Source organism: Cnephaeus nilssonii (genome assembly GCF_951640355.1).
Source record: "Cnephaeus nilssonii genome assembly, chromosome: 19".
Lineage (NCBI taxonomy): Eukaryota > Metazoa > Chordata > Mammalia > Chiroptera > Vespertilionidae > Cnephaeus > Cnephaeus nilssonii.
In genome coordinates this window covers 40375235-40393784 of record NC_137090.1, presented here as the reverse complement: position 1 = coordinate 40393784, position 18550 = coordinate 40375235, and the positions used below count along the sequence as shown (strand labels likewise).

General features: G+C 43.1%; 2 protein-coding genes and 1 long non-coding RNA gene across 4 annotated transcripts in view; 2 read left to right on the top strand and 1 right to left on the bottom strand.

Moving 5' to 3' along the window:
- The window catches only part of LOC307114472, a 22857-nt gene extending 11641 nt beyond the window's left edge, over positions 1-11216 (top strand). Inside the window, exons 3-5 of the long non-coding RNA XR_013815012.1 lie at positions 7869-7963; positions 8476-10009; positions 11125-11216. This is a non-coding gene — a long non-coding RNA (uncharacterized lncRNA). The remainder of the gene's footprint in view (positions 1-7868; positions 7964-8475; positions 10010-11124) is intronic.
- Positions 2240-17607, bottom strand: CYB5D1 (cytochrome b5 domain containing 1). Of its 2 annotated transcripts, XM_079796938.1 has the most exons (4): positions 16878-17607; positions 16710-16786; positions 16348-16566; positions 2240-15768 (listed from the first exon to the last, which is right to left on the bottom strand). In XM_079796938.1, exons 1-4 carry the CDS (start codon positions 17035-17037, stop codon positions 15538-15540), a joined length of 687 nt encoding a protein of 228 aa, XP_079653064.1. In that variant the 5' UTR covers positions 17038-17607; the 3' UTR covers positions 2240-15537. The 2 variants fall into 2 exon arrangements, with proteins under 2 accessions (XP_079653064.1, XP_079653063.1); XM_079796937.1 differs by having other exon boundaries at positions 15644-16566.
- Positions 17521-18550, top strand: NAA38 (N-alpha-acetyltransferase 38, NatC auxiliary subunit). Its single transcript, XM_079796941.1, has 3 exons — positions 17521-17742; positions 17938-18121; positions 18288-18550. Exons 1-3 carry the CDS (start codon positions 17662-17664, stop codon positions 18398-18400), a joined length of 378 nt encoding a protein of 125 aa, XP_079653067.1. The 5' UTR covers positions 17521-17661; the 3' UTR covers positions 18401-18550.

The following is an 18550-nucleotide window of genomic DNA, read 5'->3' as shown; positions in this document are numbered from 1 at the left end:
TTTTAAATAACGAAAAAGCATGTAAATGCTGAGGATATCATGGAATTAGAGATGGAAAGTCATCTAAGCCAGAGGTTCCCAAAATAGCTAAGTAAGGTTGCCACCTGTCCTTCTGTGGTAAGGTCTGTTCTTTGTTCTGATAATATGTACTTCTTATATATATTTTTATACAGAGTAAATATGTAATACACTATATTTATGTGTAATAAGTAATATTTATATATACACATATGTTTATATATTTAACAATATATTTCCACGATTTTATAGAGCAAGAGAAAGAAGATGACTTTTTACACTTCTATACAATTTTTAAAAATATATTTTATTGATTTTTTACAGAGAGGAAGGGAGAGGGAGAGAGAGTTAGAAACATCAATGAGAGAGAAACATCCATCAGCTGCCTCCTACACAGTCCCCACTGGGGATATGCCCGCAACCAAGGTACATGCCCTTGACCGGAATCAAACCTGGGACCCTTGAGTCCACAGGTCGACGCTCTATCCACTGAGCCAAACCGGTTAGGGCTATACAATTTTTTAGTGACCAAAGGATTAGCTAGGTGGAAAGAGGAGAGACACTTTTTGAGATCAGACATATAAACACACAGAAAGTTAAACAATATGTGGTAGTGATGATTGCTCTGGGCTGTAAAATCTGAGCATGCAGAGAAAAGAAATCTTGTAGGGGGAAGGGGAACAAGTGAAGAATTTTCATATGAACTTGTATTTGAAGTAGGTCCCAAAGGATAAATCAGATTTATATAGCAGAGAGGAGGGCAGTCTGGGTTGAGTAAGAAAATACTTAGCAAGTAGTATGTGGACCTCATCTGACTAGAGTGATAAGTTTATGATAGAAAGTTATAGTAGGTGTTGGTACCTCTTTAACGGATAAGGATTGCTAGTATCTCAAGTGATGAGTAGAGGCCAGAACCATGGAGGAACTTTGAAGAATGGAGGGGAGAGAAGAGAAGCCAAAGAAAAATATGGAAATTGTTAGAGTGGTAGGTACACCAGCTTGTGTTATTGTGGTAAAGCAAGAAGACAGTCCAGAGGGAAGATATAATAATTGATGCTAGATGCTTCATGGAGGTTAAGAAGAGTACCAACTGACAGTTCCTCAAAAGTTAAATATAGAGTTCCATATGACTCAATCATTTCAGTCCTAGGCCTAAGAGAATTGAAACATACTCAAAAACTTGTATATGAATCTTCATAGGAGCATTATTCATAATAATCCAAATGTCCATCAACTAAGGAATAAACAAAAATCCAACCATAAAAAGAATGAAGTACTAATATGCTACAACATGGATGAACCTTGCAAACATCATGCTAAGTGAAAGAAGCCAGACACAAAAGAACACATATTGTATGATTCCATTTATATGAAAGGTCCAGAATAAATTTACAGAGATAGAAAATAGATAATTGGTTGTCAGGGGATGGGGAGAGGAGAATGGAGAATGACTGCTAATGGGTATGGGATTTCTTTTTGCAGCGATGAAATATTTTGGAATTAAGTATTGGTGATAGCTGCACAACCTTGTAAATATACTAAAAACTCCTGAATTGTACACTTTAAAGTAGTGAATTTTATCTCAATTAAAAAAAGAAGACTGCAAACTGAGAAAAGTATTGTATTTAGCAGCTAGTTTGGGTGAGGAAGTTACACAGCAGAAAATTAAGAGAAACAATTAAAATATTGCTTATTGAGGTTTTTAACTAAAAATCTCATCTATTGGGGACTATTTCATAGGTTCAAATAATATATATAGCATAGATCAACCACAAAGAATATTAAAATGAACCCATGTATCCATCATCTGGTTTAATAAATATAACAGTAGTAAGATCTTTAGAGCCTCAGATGATCTTCCATATTCCACATTCCTCTCCTGCTCCTACCCAGCTAGTATCCTGAATTTTGTGTTGTCATTCCTTTGCTTTTTCTTCAAGGTTAGTTCCCTTCTCATCTGTAACTTCTTAATTAAAAAACATTTCTAACCTATAGAAAAGTTGAAGGGCCGAAACCGGTTTGGCTCAGTGGATAGAGCGTCGGCCTGCGGACTCAAGGGTCCCAGGTTCGATTCCGGTCAAGGGCATGTACCTTGGTTGTGGGCACATCCCCAGTAGGGGGTGTGCAAGAGGCAGCTGATCGATGTTTCTCTCTCATCGATGTTTCTAACTCTATCCCTCTCTCTTCCTCTCTGTAAAAAATCAATAAAATATATTTAAAAAAAAAAAAAGAAAAGTTGAAGGATTACAGTGACCCCTAGCAGGTTTGGCTCAATGGATAGAGCATCACCCTGCGGACTGGAGGGTCCGGGTTGGATTCCAGCCAAGGGCATATGCCTGGGTTGCTGGCTCAATCCCCAGTAGGGGCGTACAGGAGGCAGCTGATCAGTGATTCTCTCTCATCATGTTTTTCTTTCTCCCTCTCTTTTCCCCTCTGAAATCAATTTAAAAAAAATTTTTTAAAGGACTACAATGAATACCCATACAGGGTGGGGCAAAAGTAGGTTTACAGTTGTTCATGTGGAAAATAATCCTATCTAATAAAGAGGAATTATGCAAATTGACTGTCATGCCATCACAAAGATGGCAGCGCCCATACCCACAAGATGGTGACACCCAGTCCCTTCAGCCCTGCCTGAGTCCCCCAGTCCTTTCAGCCACGTGGGGGGGCGTGTAGGGGGGTGGCAGGTGTGCGGTGCAGCGGGACCTGCCCTCAGGCGGGTCCGGCCACTCTTGTGCCTGCTGTTGGAGTCCCACAGTCCTTTCAGCCCAGCCGGGGGGTGGGGGTGCACATCTGGCGCACGGTGCGGCCGGACCCGCCCTCAGCCCCCCAGCCACCCAGGGCCAGCCCGAGGCGCAGGCAAGCCTCGGATGGCAGCTGCCCAGCCAACTCCCAAGGCGCAGGCAAGCCTCGGATGGCGGCTGCCCAGCCACCTAGGGCCGCCCGAGGCTCAGGTAACCAGGGCCGGCCAAGGCTTGCGCTGCCAGCAGTGGCAGCAGCAGAGTTGTGATGGGGGCGTTGCCTTTCCCCTGATTACCGAGTCGCCTCCTGCCCCTGAGGGCTCCCAGACTGTGAGGGGGCAGGCCGGGCTGAGGGACCCCGCTTCCAGTGCATGAATTTTCATGCACTGGGCCTCTAGTATAATAATAAATAGTAAAAATAAATAAATAAATAAATAATAAATAGTATTATAAGAATAAACTGCTTCACATACTCACACTGTAAACCTACTTCTGCCCCTCCCTGTATATAACTTCTTCACTTAAATTAACTGCTCTGATTGTTAACCTTTTGCCACATTAGTAAAATGGCATGAGCAAATGCTTGTGATTTAATTTTAATTGCGTAAAATAATATAAAATTATATATATAGTATAATCTCAACCATGCAGGAAAATAATAAAAAGATGTGGTTAAAATGTTAATAGTTGTTTCTGCTGAGTAATAGAAATAAGAATGATTTTTGTTTTGCATCTTTATGCTTCTCTACTTGGAATTTTTTGCGAAGAGCACATATTCTATAGTAAAAAGAAAAATGTTTTAAAAATTAATTTTAAAAATATACAGAAAGAGAGAATTGTAGATAGTGAATATCAAATATTTGTTCATAAAGTTGGGTAGTCCTAAAAAGATAGTTTAAAGTAATATGGAAAATAACCCTGGAAACAGACCACATACCTAAGGAATTTCTTTATCTCCAGGGTTGCTTCCACATTCCCCCATTTTGTGTGAAAAGGCTCGCTGTATACCCTTCTACTTCCTCACGGTCTTCTGCTTATCTCCTGATCATTCCACCCATTCACTGAAAATTGATAGCTGGTTCAGTCCTGCCCTCGACTTCCTATCCAGAAACCTTTCTCTCTATTCTGCTTCTGGCAAACACCAGACATTTTCCCCTTTTGACATTGCCTTGTAACTGCTACTTTTTAAAAAATCCTCACTCAAGGATATGTTTTTTTTATTAATTTTAGAGAAAGAGGAAGAGGTGGGGAGGGAGGGAATGTCGATGGTTGCCTCCCATATGCGCCCCAATTGGGGATTGAATCCATAACCTAGATATGTGCCCTGACCAGGAATTGAACCTGCAATCTTTTTTTTAAGAATTTTTAAATTGATTTTTAAAGAAAGAATGGAAGAGGGAGGGTGGAGAGAGAGAGAGAGAGAGAGAGAGAGAGAGAGAGAGAGAGAGAGATAAGAGTGAAACATCGGATCGGATTGGATTGGCTGCCTCCTACATACTCCCCACCAGGGATTGAGCCGGAAACCTGGGTATGTGCCCTGACACAGAATCAAACCAGCAACCCTTTAGTGCCCTGAACGACACCCAACCAACTGAGCTTCTGCTTACTCTTGGGCCTTTCACCATCTAGCTCTCCAGACAAGGAGCGTTTTAGACTATATTCCAAAATTGTGTAACTCCTACATTGTATTCCAAAGCCAAATAATGAAGTTACCCACTCCCTCCATTAGAGAGTTTGAGTTTTGGAGTCTGGTAGCACCTGGAATCCAAGTTCTGTCACTTATTAACGGTGAATCTGGGCAAACTCAGTTCCCTCATCTGTAAAACATGGATATTAATGCCTACCTTACATGGCTGTAGTGAGGATAAACTGAACTAACTTAGCCCTACCCAGTTTGGCTCAGTGGATAGAGTGTTGGCCTGTGGACTAAAGGGTCCCAGGTTGGATTCCTGTCAAGGGCACATACCTCAGTTGCAAGATCCTCTCTGGCCTGAGCCCTGGTTGGGATGCCAATCGATGTCTTTCTCTCACATCGATATTTCTCTCTTTCTCTCTAAAAATCAATGGAAGTATCCTTGGGTGAAGATTAAAAAACACCTGAACTAACTTACATAAAGGACTAATTATAAGGCACTCAATAATTGGTAGCCATTATTCTAAACAAGTTTACTTACTATTAGCCATTTCTCAACTTAGAGATTCACTTAAGATAATAGTAAGGTGAGGGAATTCATGATCAGAGTTATGATAGCACCTTAAATGGAAGAAGCAAAGTGCTGACTTTAGTTACTCTTATCGCAATAGTTGGGCCATTTTCCTTGCTTTAGTTTATGTAAATAAACTAAACTCCAGCATGATATGAAACAAATCACATTTTACTGAATGCAAATAATTTTCCTAATGGAGGCACAAACACTTTTAAAAAATATATATTTTTATTGATTTCAGAGAGGAAGGGAGAGGGAGAGAGAAACATCAATGATAAGAGAGAATCATTGATTGGCTGCCTCCTGCACGCCCCCTGCTGGGGATCGAGCCTGCAACTGGGGCACGTGCCCTGACCGGGAATTGAACCTTGACCTCCTGGTTCATAGGTTGAAGCTTAACCACTGAGCCATGCCGGCCAGGCCACAAACACTATTGTTAGATCAGAAAACCAAATGTTAATCACAGATATGGCCTACTGATTTTCTAATTATGGCAAATGTTACCTGGATGCCTAATAATGCCAAATCTTGGGATATCCCAAGGAAAGCATTCCTTACTAAATAAAGAGTGGCTAGCACAAGGAGAGCGAAAGAAAACTAAAATTTTCCTGTGCCTGTTCCAAGGACCATTTATACTGCTGGGCATTTCCCCATATCTTATTTTAATCTTAACAACACTGGAGGTTGCTTCTTTTTAAGTGATCATATCCCAGTTTATACCTATTGTCCTTAGTGACGTTGTACTTCTGTTACCTGTATTTTATGGTTAAATGGAAACTAAAGGAAGGAAAGGATTCTGTGCATGGTTACAAAGCCAGAAAACTCCTCCCTTCTGCAGTTGGATTTCTTCAGTGAATATCCCATTCATATCTCATCCAACTAGAACTCTAATACACCACCATTTTGCCATTTGCTAAATTATGGAAACTAAAGTCCTTATCTTATTTGACCTCTATGTAACTTTTCACACTGCTTACCACCCCGTCCTCTCAAATATCCTCTCTCTGGCTTCCATGGCACCATTTTCCTGGGTCTTTCTCACCACACTGGCTTTTCCTTCTGAGTCTCCTTCTCCTCTTCTTTGAGATCTTATTCCTCCCAGGCCCTCTACTCAGATCACACTTCATTCTTGAGCTGATCTTATCTTTGACTTTAGCATTAGTTATTCTGCTGATAATTTACATACTTATAACTCTAGACCAGAGCTCTCTTTAGGATCTAGTGTCATATATCCAATAAGATCTAGACATCTGTATTTGCATGCCCAAAGTTACTTCATACAGCTAACTAAAAATAGATCATCTTCCTCTCCAATCAGATTCCTCTTTAGCATTCCCTTTCTCCATCAGTGGATTTATCATCTTAGTCATGCTGTCCAGAAACTGGGGTGTCATCCTTGACTGCGCTTTATGTGCCACACTCCCTCCCAGTAAATTATTGAGTTGTATAATTCTTTCTTAACTTCAGTTCATATTCACTGATCCTCACTGCCACTAACTTAGTTCCAGCTACCTTCATTGCTTTCCTGAACTGCTGCAGTAGCATTAGTCTGTCTCCACATTCTTCCCCTCCCTTTTTCTTCCCTCCAATCCATTCTCTTGACATTATATAGTCAAGTCACTTTTTAAAAATGCACATCTTGCCGAAACCGGTTTGGCTCAGTGGATAGAGCGTCGGCCTGCGGACTGAAAGGTCCCAGGTTCGATTCGGTCAAGGGCATGTACCTTGGTTGCGGGCACATCCCCAGTAGGGGTTGTGCAAGAGGCAGCTGATCGATGTTTCTCTATCATCGATGTTTCTAACTCTCTATCCCTCTCTCTTCCTCTCTGTGAAAAATCAATAAAATATATTTTAAAAAAATAATAAAAAATAAATAAAAATGCACATCTTACCATGCCATTCTCTGTAAAATTCTTGACTCTGAATTGTATACTTTAAAGTGGCAAATTTTATAGTATGTGGGTTATATCTTTTTAAAAAACACACAAAAACAACCTGGTTTACAAAGCCTCCCATGACCTGGTCTGACCTTAATGTCTCTCATTGCCCACCCTTCCAGGACCTCCCATCTCCTCTTAGCTTTACTCCTCTTTGCATTTCTGCTTCTGAGCTCTCCACCAATGGCCTCACCTCTAAACTGTGCTTTTATGCCATTTATTCTCTCTCTTTACCCTCCTCTTTCTCGTCTCTTGGCTGCCTCATCCTTGTCCTTCAGGTCTCAGCTTGAGATGATGCTTCGACAAAAAGCCTTCCCTGATCTCCCCAGACTGTGTTTGGGTGTTCATAAGGCATTTCATACTTAGCCCTTTGGGAGCATTCACATTATATTTTTAATTTTATTAATATTGATTAATTGCTCTGGGCTGGGCACTGGGCTAGGGATGTGGTCCCTGCCCTCCTAGAACTTACAGTCTCAGAAGGAAGGAAGATGGACATTAAACAATAAACTAAATATTTGATTGAGAAAGAAAGAAAGAATTCATGGACACAGACAACAGTGTGGTGACTGTCGCGGGGAGGTAGGGGAGTGGGTGGAGGTGGAAGTGGGTTTATGGGGAATAAATGGCGATGGAAAAATAATAATAAAATAAAGGGAAAGCCCAGCTGGTGTGGCTCAGTGGTTGAGCGTTGACCTATGAATCAGGAGGTCATGATTCAATTCTGGTCGGGGCTGGATCCTCAGTGTGGGGTGTGGAGGAGGTAGCTGATCCACAGTTCTCTCTCATCATTCTACCTTTCTCTCCTTCTACCTTCCTCTCTGAAATCAATAAAAAAATATATGTATTTTTTTTAAAAAGAAAAAATACAAAAGAAAAAGCAAAAAGCTAAATATTTGAATTGTAACTTATGATGTTTTAGGGCAGCCTGAGAGGGTCTGATAAAAGATTTGTTATAATTGAAGGGATCAGGAAAGACTTCTCAGAGAAAGTACCATTTAAGCCAGGCGTCCTCAAACTACGGCCCGCGGAATAAATGGCATAAAAGCACAGTTTAGAGGTGAGACCGTTTGTGTTTTTGCTGTTTTGTTTTTTTACTTCAAAATAAGATATGTGCAGTGTGCATAGGAATTTGTTCATAGTTTTTTTTAAACTATAGTCCGGCCCTCCAACTGTCTGAGGGACAGTGAACTGGCCCCCTGTTTAAAAAGTTTGAGGACCCCTGATTTAAGCAAAGACTTTAAGCAGCAGGAGTTGGCCAAATGATGAGTGGAGACTGGAGTGTTGTTCCATGTAGAGGAATAGCATGTGAGAAAGCCCTGGCAGAAAGGTGCTTTGGGGGATTCCAGGAACTTAAAGGCCATGATGGAAGACAAAGACGAGCATGGAAGAGCCAAATCATCACATTGTGCATGATAGTAAGGGTGTCCTTACATCCTTTTAAGAGGAATAGGAAGCCTTGGCAGACTTTAAATAGGAGAACTTTAAAAGCTTTTCTGGGCTGTTGTGTACAAGTGAAAGCAAGATGACAAGAGGCTCACAAATTTCTCTGAATCTCCCACTAAACTACAGGCAGTCCTCGGGTTATGTTGGAGATCCTATCCATTCCTACGGTACAGCGTGACTCGATTTCCACCGTAAGTTGGAACCCACCTACATAAGCACCTACATCACTCACATGGAGCACATACACAGCAGTAATGAAGTGAAACAGTAAAAAAAATTTAAAAGAAAGATAACAATTCCTGACCTTTGCTTGTGGTAAATAAATAATAAAAAACATAAAGCACATATGTACATACATCGAAATGATGGAACTTTTTCTTTTATAAATAAATGGGAGATGGCGACGTAACTACAAAACGACGTACGTGGAGTCCGACGTAACCCGAGGACTGCCTGTATAAGCTTCCTGAGGGCAGAAATTGTCTTATTCATTAGTGTATTCACAGATTCCAGCACTACATGACACTTGATACTCAGTATTAATGAATTGAATAAATGGAAGGTGGGGTCAGGATTCCAACTTAGGTTTTCAAAAAAGGCTCTACTCAGGTATCAACTCCCCACCTCCTACTTCTCCATCCACACCCAAGACTAATTGGATATCCCTCCTTTTGCCTCCAATGCAGCTGGTTGATTATATTTTTCAAAAATGGCCATCATAATATTCAACATCCAAAATGCTCTTATTACAAACTAATTTTGACACTCTTCCCACTGAGAAGTGAAGTCTAGTTCCCTTCCCTTGGATTTGAGGCAAGGTAATATAAGGTGATTCAGCTTCCTCTTGGTTCGCTTGGGATACTTGCTCTTGGAACCCAGCCCCCATAATCTAAGGGAGCCCATCCTGCCCCACATAGAGGCCTACATGGGAAAGAACCCATAGCCAACATCAACTCGCCAGCCATGTGAGTGAGCCATTTTGAAAGTGAATCCTCCAGCTTCCAGCAATCCACCCAATTGACACCTTTTGGAATGGAAATGAGCTATCCAACCCTGTCCAAATTATAGGTTCATTAGCAAAATAAATGATGGTGGTTGTTTTAAGCCATTAAGTCTTGAGATGGTTTTGTTAAGCAGGGATAGGTAACTGAAACAGCATCCTATGTTTATAATGCAGGGAGGTGGTGCAACTCAGTAATTGTGGGTGGCCTATGACTATGTGGTTCAGAGCCCACCTCTGCTACTTACTAATTGTATGACCTTTGGCAAATTACTTAACCTCTCTGTGCTTCAATTTCCTTCTTTTTTCAGTGTCAATAAAATAGGACTTAAGTTTGTGAGGATTAAGTGATAATGTAGGTAAATGCAGATCTACAGGTAATAGAGAGCAATCTTTGTGATCATCTCAGACAAGCCTCTGATCGTTCCACCATTCTTCTCATGTGATTCTCGTTTTTTGTCTGTATAGTACTTTTGGCATTTATACATATATGTGTGTGTGTGTGTGTGTTTACATATGTATGTATGTGCATACATATACAAATATAGTATATAGCTTTCAGTACTGTCTGAAATGTCTACTTGTTTATTGTTTCCCCACCAGAGTATAAGTCCCAATAAAGCAGGAGACTTACTTGTCACGTTCACTGCTGTATTTCCGGTAAGTGGAACAGTGCCTGGCACAAAGTGCTTAGTGACTTTTTTGTTGATGAGTGGATGAATAGAATAGCACGTTCACACTTCTCGTGGAAGACATCACTAGTTCCTACCCAGCATCCATTCTCTCGAGACTTCCACAGGAGTGGACCCTGCTTTTGTTGTGGATGTCAATATAAAATCCTGTCCCAGATTCCATTGCAGCTAAGGGTTATTGTGTAATGTATTTCCTATCAGTCAAAGGTCTGCTAAGGATGCCTGGGAAATTTTTTGCTTAATATAGGCATTGCCCTTTCTTTCTTCTTCTTTTCCTGCCCAAAATCCAGGCTAGAAGGAGTACAGCCCCAAAGACCATAAACATGAGAACAAAAACAGGAGCTACCTGAGACATTAATGAACTATCTAGTGGAGTCACTATACCACAAACATTGTATGTGAGGAAAAATTAACCCCTTGTAGTTAGGCCCAGCAGTCAGCCTTCTGTTACTTGCAACCAAATACATTCTCAACTGATATACTATGGTGGAGTAATACCTACCCCTCTAGGCTGTTTATTAAGGGCAAGGGAATATTTCATCTTCCTTACTATTCTATAGAAGGATTAGAAGAATTTATCAGCACAAATGATATTATTCAGATCTCCTCAGATGCTCCAAATAGTGAGAGAGGGCAAATAGCAATGGATACCACATTATCTGAATCTATTCGGCTCCTGAGTTCAGACATTTTGAATAGTGGGGGTAACGTGTGCCATTCATTCCTGAAACAAACATGTATTTCTTGTACTCTTGGTCAGGCATTATATGGCTGTTGGAGATAAAGGGATGATTAAGTCAGATGATTGAAGCTGGATGCCCAAGTTCCCACTAAACATTAAGCTCCCAAAGGGCAGGAGCTGAGCTGCTCCCAGTAAAAGATTTAATTCTAGCAGTCTACCATCTTGTTCTTCATCTCAACCTTCTTTACCTCTGACCCCACTTCAGTGGTCTGACTTCACTTATTCCCATTCCCCAGCTTTTTTTTTTAGTGTTTCCCATGTGCCTAGAATACTCAGTACTTGGACTGCATATCTATTTGTATTTTGAATGCCTCCTAATCTTTTACTTCCACATTATTCAGGTTTCAAATTATCTGCTTTCTCTACAACTAAATCTCCGTGTGCTCCTGCTGGTCCATCATAAAGTGGCTGTTCTCCCAATATGAAACATCTATGTGGTTTACCTAAACTCAGCTGTGGGAGCTGGGTGCGTTAACCTGATCCTGATGTCATGACTGGGTGTTGTGGTCATAAGCACTCAGCTCCAATTCCAGATCAGAATTTGAGACAGTACTAAAATGTTTCAGACTAATCATAAACTATGCCCCAAAGATTAATTCTTTAGGAATTGCTGCCATGGTAACAGAGATATAACAGGTTGAGGTAGACGATTAGACAAATGTCAGAAATCCTAGGATGACACTGTATCGTCACCTTTCATATTTTACTTTTGAAGGTCTTTATTTTGTTATTTTTTGTTAATCCTTACCCACGGGTATTTTTCCGAGGATATTTTTAGAGAGAGTAGAGGGAAGGGGAGACACACAGAGAAACAGCAACGTGAAAGAGACACATCCACTTGTGCCCTAACCAGGATGGGGATCGAGGAACATGCTCTTGACTGGAATCGAACCTGGGACCCTTCAGTCCATGGGCTGACACTCTATCCAGAGCCAAACCAGCTACGGCTGGAGGGATGGGGAGGGTGTCTTTAAAATATTTGTGTGTATATGTGTTTGTGTGTACTATTCAGGGGTATGAGGTTGATCCAGTTTGAAAGACTGATGGAAATTATAGCACCTTTCTTCAAAATAATACACGTGTGCCCACATACACACAATATTTAGAAACCATTTCTGCAGGTCCAGGTTAAGAATCCACCTGTGATTTGCCATGAGGGTGGAAACTTTTTCTATAATATAATTTGGTCCTTTATGAGGTACAATTTTCATTTCTTTTTTGTGTGTGTATTTTATCCCATTGAGCAGGCAAGCTTCCTGCAAGGAACATTAAAAAACAACAATAAAAAAAATTTTTTTATTACCCCTAGTGATGTATGTATATAGGGTCGAGACTTGTGGGAAATATTTGAATATTTGCCAATTGAGTCCCTTGAAGCTGCTATGATTTACTGTGAAAAGGCAGCTTTCAATATTCTGCCACCCCACTTCCCTCCAGAACAAAAGAGATCCTACACTCATGTTCTGTTTATAAGTTTTAGGCCAAGGCATTATTTACATATTCTTCATACAAATATCCAGTCTTGGATATTTAGGGAACAAAATAGTGCCTAGTGGAAAGCTTTATAGCCCCCTACCCAAAACGTAAATATTAATAAACAAATGTACTCTATTATCTTAAAAATCTGTGGTCTTTATTCCTTCCATAGCTCCATGCCTCACCCCATACACACCCACACCTGTAATCAGATCCTCTACTTACCCCATGATTTTTTAAACATTAATTAAATTTTTTTTGTTTTGGTCATTCTCACCCCAGGATATTTTTTCCATTGACCTTTAGAAAGAGTGGAAAGAAAGGGTGGTAAGGGGAGAGAAACATCTGTTGGTTGCTTTCTGCATGTCCTGACCAGCAGATCAAATTTGCAACCCAGGTCCATGCCCTTGACAAGATGCCCTTACCAGGAATGGAACCTGCACCTCTCCGGTGCAAGGCTCTAACCACTGAGACCACAGGTCAGGGCTGAATTTTATTTCTCAAACTACATTCCTTTCCTGGTATGTGCTTGCAGGGAAAACTAAAAACAGGAATAAACGTATTGCTAATAGAATAATGGCCTTGTAGTTTTTCCTTTTTTTCAGATCCTTCCCTTCCACCTATAAATTTCAAAGGGGCCATCTTTAATCCTAACCTCTAGAACTTGAAAGTGTTTTCCCTCCTCCAGTCCCCTCCCTGACTTTGTAGACAGTTACAGCCACCTAGTGGCCAAATGGGGAAATGACAGATTGCTCCAAAAATCTGGTGAGAGGAAGAACCTCATGGAATAATTTTTGGTCTTGGATCTATGGAGAGCAAGGAAATAGAAACCTGTGGATAGAGACTATAGCACAGGATCCAGACATCCTATTTCTTGGTCTCACCTTGCCTCCTAGGACACAACATCCCATTCATTGGTTATTATAAACAAATGAAATCACTTAACATTTGAGTTCATCCAATCAAAATTTATTGAGCAGCAACTGTGTGCCTAACACTTGGAATACAGCAAGAAACAAGTTGGACATGATTAATGCTCTAATGAGATACAATCTAGCAGCCAGCCAGCCAATTACATCCATAATTTTAACACAGGTGATGATAGCTTGGAAAAAAGAAGATGGATTCCAGAGATATTTAGGAGTTATAGTCTACTTGGAGAGTGACTGGATGTGTGAGGAGAGGGATGTGTTTTTGGCAACAGGTATTGAAGTAGGAGACTCTGGAAGAGGGACAGATCCCATAGGCATAGGTCCTGAGGATGCACATGCCCACAGCAACAACATAGCTTTGGTTCTCAAGCAGTTTAGGATTTAACTGGACAAACAAGATGCACACAAAATAACTGGAGAGTTGATTAAACATCAAAATGATTCTGGTAATTCATGGACTCTTGCAATACATAGGACTAAAAGAATCCCTCAATTCTCACCTTGTGTTCAGGTGCTGCTGAAACCAATACAGATGTCTCCACCTTCGTCCATGCCTTTCATAGTTGGCCCTTCAAAAAACTCCTATGGCCCTAACTGGTTTGGCTCAGTGGATAGAGTGTCAGCCTGCAGACTGAAGGGTCCTGGGTTCGATTCTGGTCAAGGGTACATGCCCAGGTTGTAGGCTTGATCTCCAGGAAGGGGGCATGCAGGAGGCAGCCAATGATTCTCTCTAATCACTGATGTTTCTCTCCCTCTCTTTTCCTCTCTAAAGTCAATAAAAATATATTTAAAAAAACACAACAACTCCTATGCAGCCCACCCAGTGTCTCACAGGGGCCACCTTTTTCTACTCTGGGCCTATGTCAGGAGGATGCACTATCCCCTCCCTGCTTCTTGTTTGCCTGTTACCATCAGGAAATTCACCTGTTATTCTCATTCTCCTTCCCTGCTTACGTTAAATGGGACCAAATCTGGTGGTTCTCTTTTGGTCCTCAGGAATTTTGACTTAATTAGCTCCTCTATTTACATTACCCCTGTCAAGCCTGTTATTGTAGAAACAATATCTTGCAAAGTCAACCCTGCATCCTCACATTCCCTAAGAGGTGCAGGCCCATACTGTGCTATTTACCTCCCTTTTGCTCCACCATCCAAAGTGTCCCACTCCAAAGGCCCAACTCTAGTTTTTCCTGGAATCAGTATATACCCACCTCTTCGCCTTGAAAATGTCAGGAGAAAATTTTGCTATGGGATTAACCAAGAAGTAGTTTCAATAGCTATTGCTCAGCTGATACTTAACCTCACTGCCTCCTGTCTGTCTCTGCATACCTCGCTAATAGCTGCAGGAAAAAACAGCTGACTGCACAATAAGCCTACAGGCATTGCGTAATGAGCCTAGAACATTGAGATATTTCCTTTACAATGAAAAGAATATGGACTTTGGAATTGGGCAGACTTGGGTTTACCTCCTGATTACTAACTAGTCTGCCTTAGTTCTATTAAATCTTGCTAAACTTCAAAAGACTTATCTGTAAAATAGTGGTAATGGGTAGTTATACTAAACAGTGTATAAAGCACATAATATAATATCTAAACTAAATTAATTACCTGGTAACCATTCACTTCCTTTCTTTCCCTTGGGTTTCAGCTGGCAAATACTATTCAGAAGGGAGATTAGCCAGTTTTGTATGGCCAATGATAGACATTTCCTATTTCTGTCTTTGTAAACACCATCTTCCTGCAGCCATCCCATTTCCATCATTGAAAAAAAAAAAAAAGTCGTTCCATCCCTCATCCCTGTATAGGATTTCTCTTTCTCTTATTATCAAGAAGTTCTACCTGAGCCCTAGCCGATTTGGTTCAGTGGATAGAGTGGTAGCCTTTCGACCAAAGGGTCCCAGGTTCGATTCTGGTCAAGGGCACATACCCAGGTTGTGGGCTTGATCCCCAGTGTGGGGAGTGCAGGAGGCAGCCAATCAATGACTCTCATTATTGATGTTTCTCTCTCCCTCTCCCTTCTTTGAAATCAATAAAAATAATTTTTAAAAAAGTTCTACCTGAACTCTATCCTCTTCTACATCTCCTTAGTCCAAGATATTTTGTCATATCATTTAAAAAAATTAACTTCTAACATTCTCCCTAATTTTCTCAGAGTAAATTATAATGGACCTGTGAAATAGGACCTTTATATTTCGTAAGGGCATGGGAACCACAGGTCAATTCCCAGAGTAGAAAGGAAGTCTAGGTCCAGGCATTCCCCCACTCCATCCCCATCTCTTTTCCTACAGGGTACAGAAACAGCCAAATTCAAAATATGTTTTGAGTCTATATAAGCATATATCTCCTTTCCTATAGCTCTGTGAGGTCATCATTGAAGTAGAGCAGTATTGCAGGTGTGTGGAGTGCACCGTCCATATTGAGATAATCAAATTCTTCCTCCTCATCCCGGATCCCATTCTCTTCCAGGGTATATTCCATGTTCAAGTTCTTCCCTTCATATTTCCATGTGTAGCTGGCAGCATGTGCGTTATGGGGGAGATAGCGGTGTAGGATTTCCCACATTGATTCTAGGGCCCCCACCTGGAGAACACAAAAGCACCCCACTCCCAGAATTCTGGGTGGAACATACACACACACATTCCAAGCAAAGGCCAAGAGCCCAAAAAATGAGCTGGGATCAGAGTGCCTCCCTTGGTAGATAGCTTCAGACACTCCACAGCCCCAGAAATGAAGTTGGAGCTCCAGCATGCAATGAATGGCACTAAAGACCTACCTGTCTGTGTGGCAGCCACTTCTAATAGATGGCCCTAACGGTCAAAGTCAAGTCACTGCCCGGTAACTTCATCCCCACAATAGACTATTAAGAGTCCAATTGCATTTGCTGTCCAAAACACAGCATGTAAGAGTTTCCATGGACCACTAGCACTAAGATACATAAATTGCTGCCCTGAACTTATAAAGGAGTCTATTACCCCCTGTGACCCAGCCACTGGGGACCAACCCTGGGGACCTAGGTGGTCTGCTTTCCTGGCTTGCACCTAAAAGGGGGTGAAAATACAGCTTCCACCGGTTTGGGAGAGATGATGGCCTGAAGATCTGCTTGGAGATTTGCTGGGATTCCCAGTTCCCTCTAACCTGCCCCCAGGCATCAGTTCTCACCTCCAGTGTGTGCTCTTGCGACGTGAGTGTGTTAATGATACGGATGTTCCGGGTCTTGGCGGACAGCCGACCCACTTCATATCGCGACCCCTGCCACCAGGGCTTCCCGAAATCATTGGCCCAGTCGGAACGAGGCAGCTGAGGTGGGACATGCAAAAAGCGGCCCCGCGGGGTGCGGTATCTCTGGGCACCAGTCAGCGGATCTATGTGCTTTCGGATCTTCAAAGCAGGGTTTGGGGGAGGGGGTGGGAGCAGTCACCCTCTCGGGCTCTGGTTAGCCCCTCTTTTTCCTCCCCATCCTCACTTTCCAGTGCTCCCCCACCCCACCCGCACACACACACCCAACACCAGGCAGAACTCACGTCTTTGGTCTTTGGGTCAAACCAGTGGCTGATGTCCTGACCCGCAACTTCCACGATGGGTTTCAGCAGCAGGTCTCCTGGGAAGGGGCAGTCGCCGTCAGTTCTAGCCGCCCCCAAACCAGGCAACCCACAAACACACCCGAAGCGGACCCAAAGTGTGGTCCTTACCTTTGTGTTCTTGTGCCAGCGGCGTTAGGTCGTATACGCATCCCAGGTAAGACACCCAGAGGTCCTCCGGTTGGTTATGTTCGGCCACCTCAATCGGCGTGAAATACCGACGCCGGAAAAACTCAAAGTCTGGTCCGGCAACTAGGCCCCGGCGTGGCATGGCTCTTGCTCTATTGGTCGCCGGCTCCTTTAAGTTTCTTCCTCGCTCCTCAGCACACGCTCATTACTACATCCTCCCTCATCCTGGAGCTAAGACCAAAGCGTTTATCCGCTGACATGGAAACCATTGTCCTTTTTCAGCCACCGTCTACAGAGATCAAACGCTGGGTGGGCGAAGAGGCGTCGATCCATGGGAAACGTAGTTTGAGTCCCGCTTTCAAATAATTGAGTTAACGTCCTCAGGAGTCCCGGGAAGAATTCGGAGTGGCCTGGGCTACAGGGGATATTTAGAACAGACTTTATCGCGAGGCAGAAAAACAGAGGGAACTGTGCGATTCTGAAAAAATATATATTCTTGCTAAATTCCAGGGTTCTTATAATATGTTTAAAAAAATTAGTGGTAAAATTTCTCGCGATATCTTAATACATCCGGCATAATAGAATTCAGTGAGCCACAGCGCTGGAAAGTAGAAGCTCGCGAGATCTCTGCAGTTGCCGAAGAGAAGAGGAGGAGGAGAGGTGATCTCGCGAAAGAAAAGCTGCCGGGAGAGCTCGCGAGATCTCAGATCACCGGACCCGAAAGGTTCTTAGGGAGTTGAAGGGCCTGGAAGAGGCCCCGGAACAAATGGCGGGAGCTGGGCCGACCATGCTGCTACGAGAGGAGAATGGCTGTTGCAGCCGGCGTCAAAGCAGCTCAAGCGCTGGGGTTAGCGCGGGCTTGGGTTACAAGATTGAGGGGCAGTCGGGGAGCAAGATGGGGGGGGGGGATGGTGGGGGGACTGCAGCTCCCGGCAGCCTCTAGGATTAGTGTGAGCGCCCCGCGGGCTGTCGGGAGCTGTGGTTCCGTGGGCGGGCAGTAGCCTCGGCGGCGCGGTCTGAGCGCGTGTCCTGCCCCGCGCAGGACTCAGATGGAGAGCGCGAGGACTCGCCGGCTGCGCGCGCCCGGCAGCAGCTGGAGGCGCTACTCAACAAGACTATGCGCATTCGTATGACAGATGGACGGACGCTGGTCGGCTGCTTCCTCTGCACCGACCGCGACTGCAATGTTATCCTAGGCTCGGCGCAGGAGTTCCTCAAGCCGTCGGGTCAGTGCTGGGGGAATGCACCGCGGGAATGCGGTGGAGCCTCACTCAGGCATTTCCCCTTTAATGCCTGGTTGCACCCCTTATTTTGGGAGGCTAGAAGTCGTGGCTCAAAAGGGGCGGGACCGACGCTGGCTTGCCTCCCTGATGTTCTGACCCTTCTTTCCAGATTCCTTCTCTGCTGGGGAACCCCGTGTGCTGGGCTTGGCCATGGTACCCGGACACCACATCGTTTCTATTGAGGTGCAAAGAGAGAGCCTGGCGGGGCCTCCCTATCTCTAACCATGATCGTGCATGCCTTTTAGACTTCATTAAACCTGTAACCCAAGTGGCCTGTGTGTGTGTAGCTGGGATGCCCGGACAGAGATCGCACTTCCCACAACCTAGACTTCCAGGAGTGCCACAGGTCCCCTCTGCTTCGCGGGCGGGGAT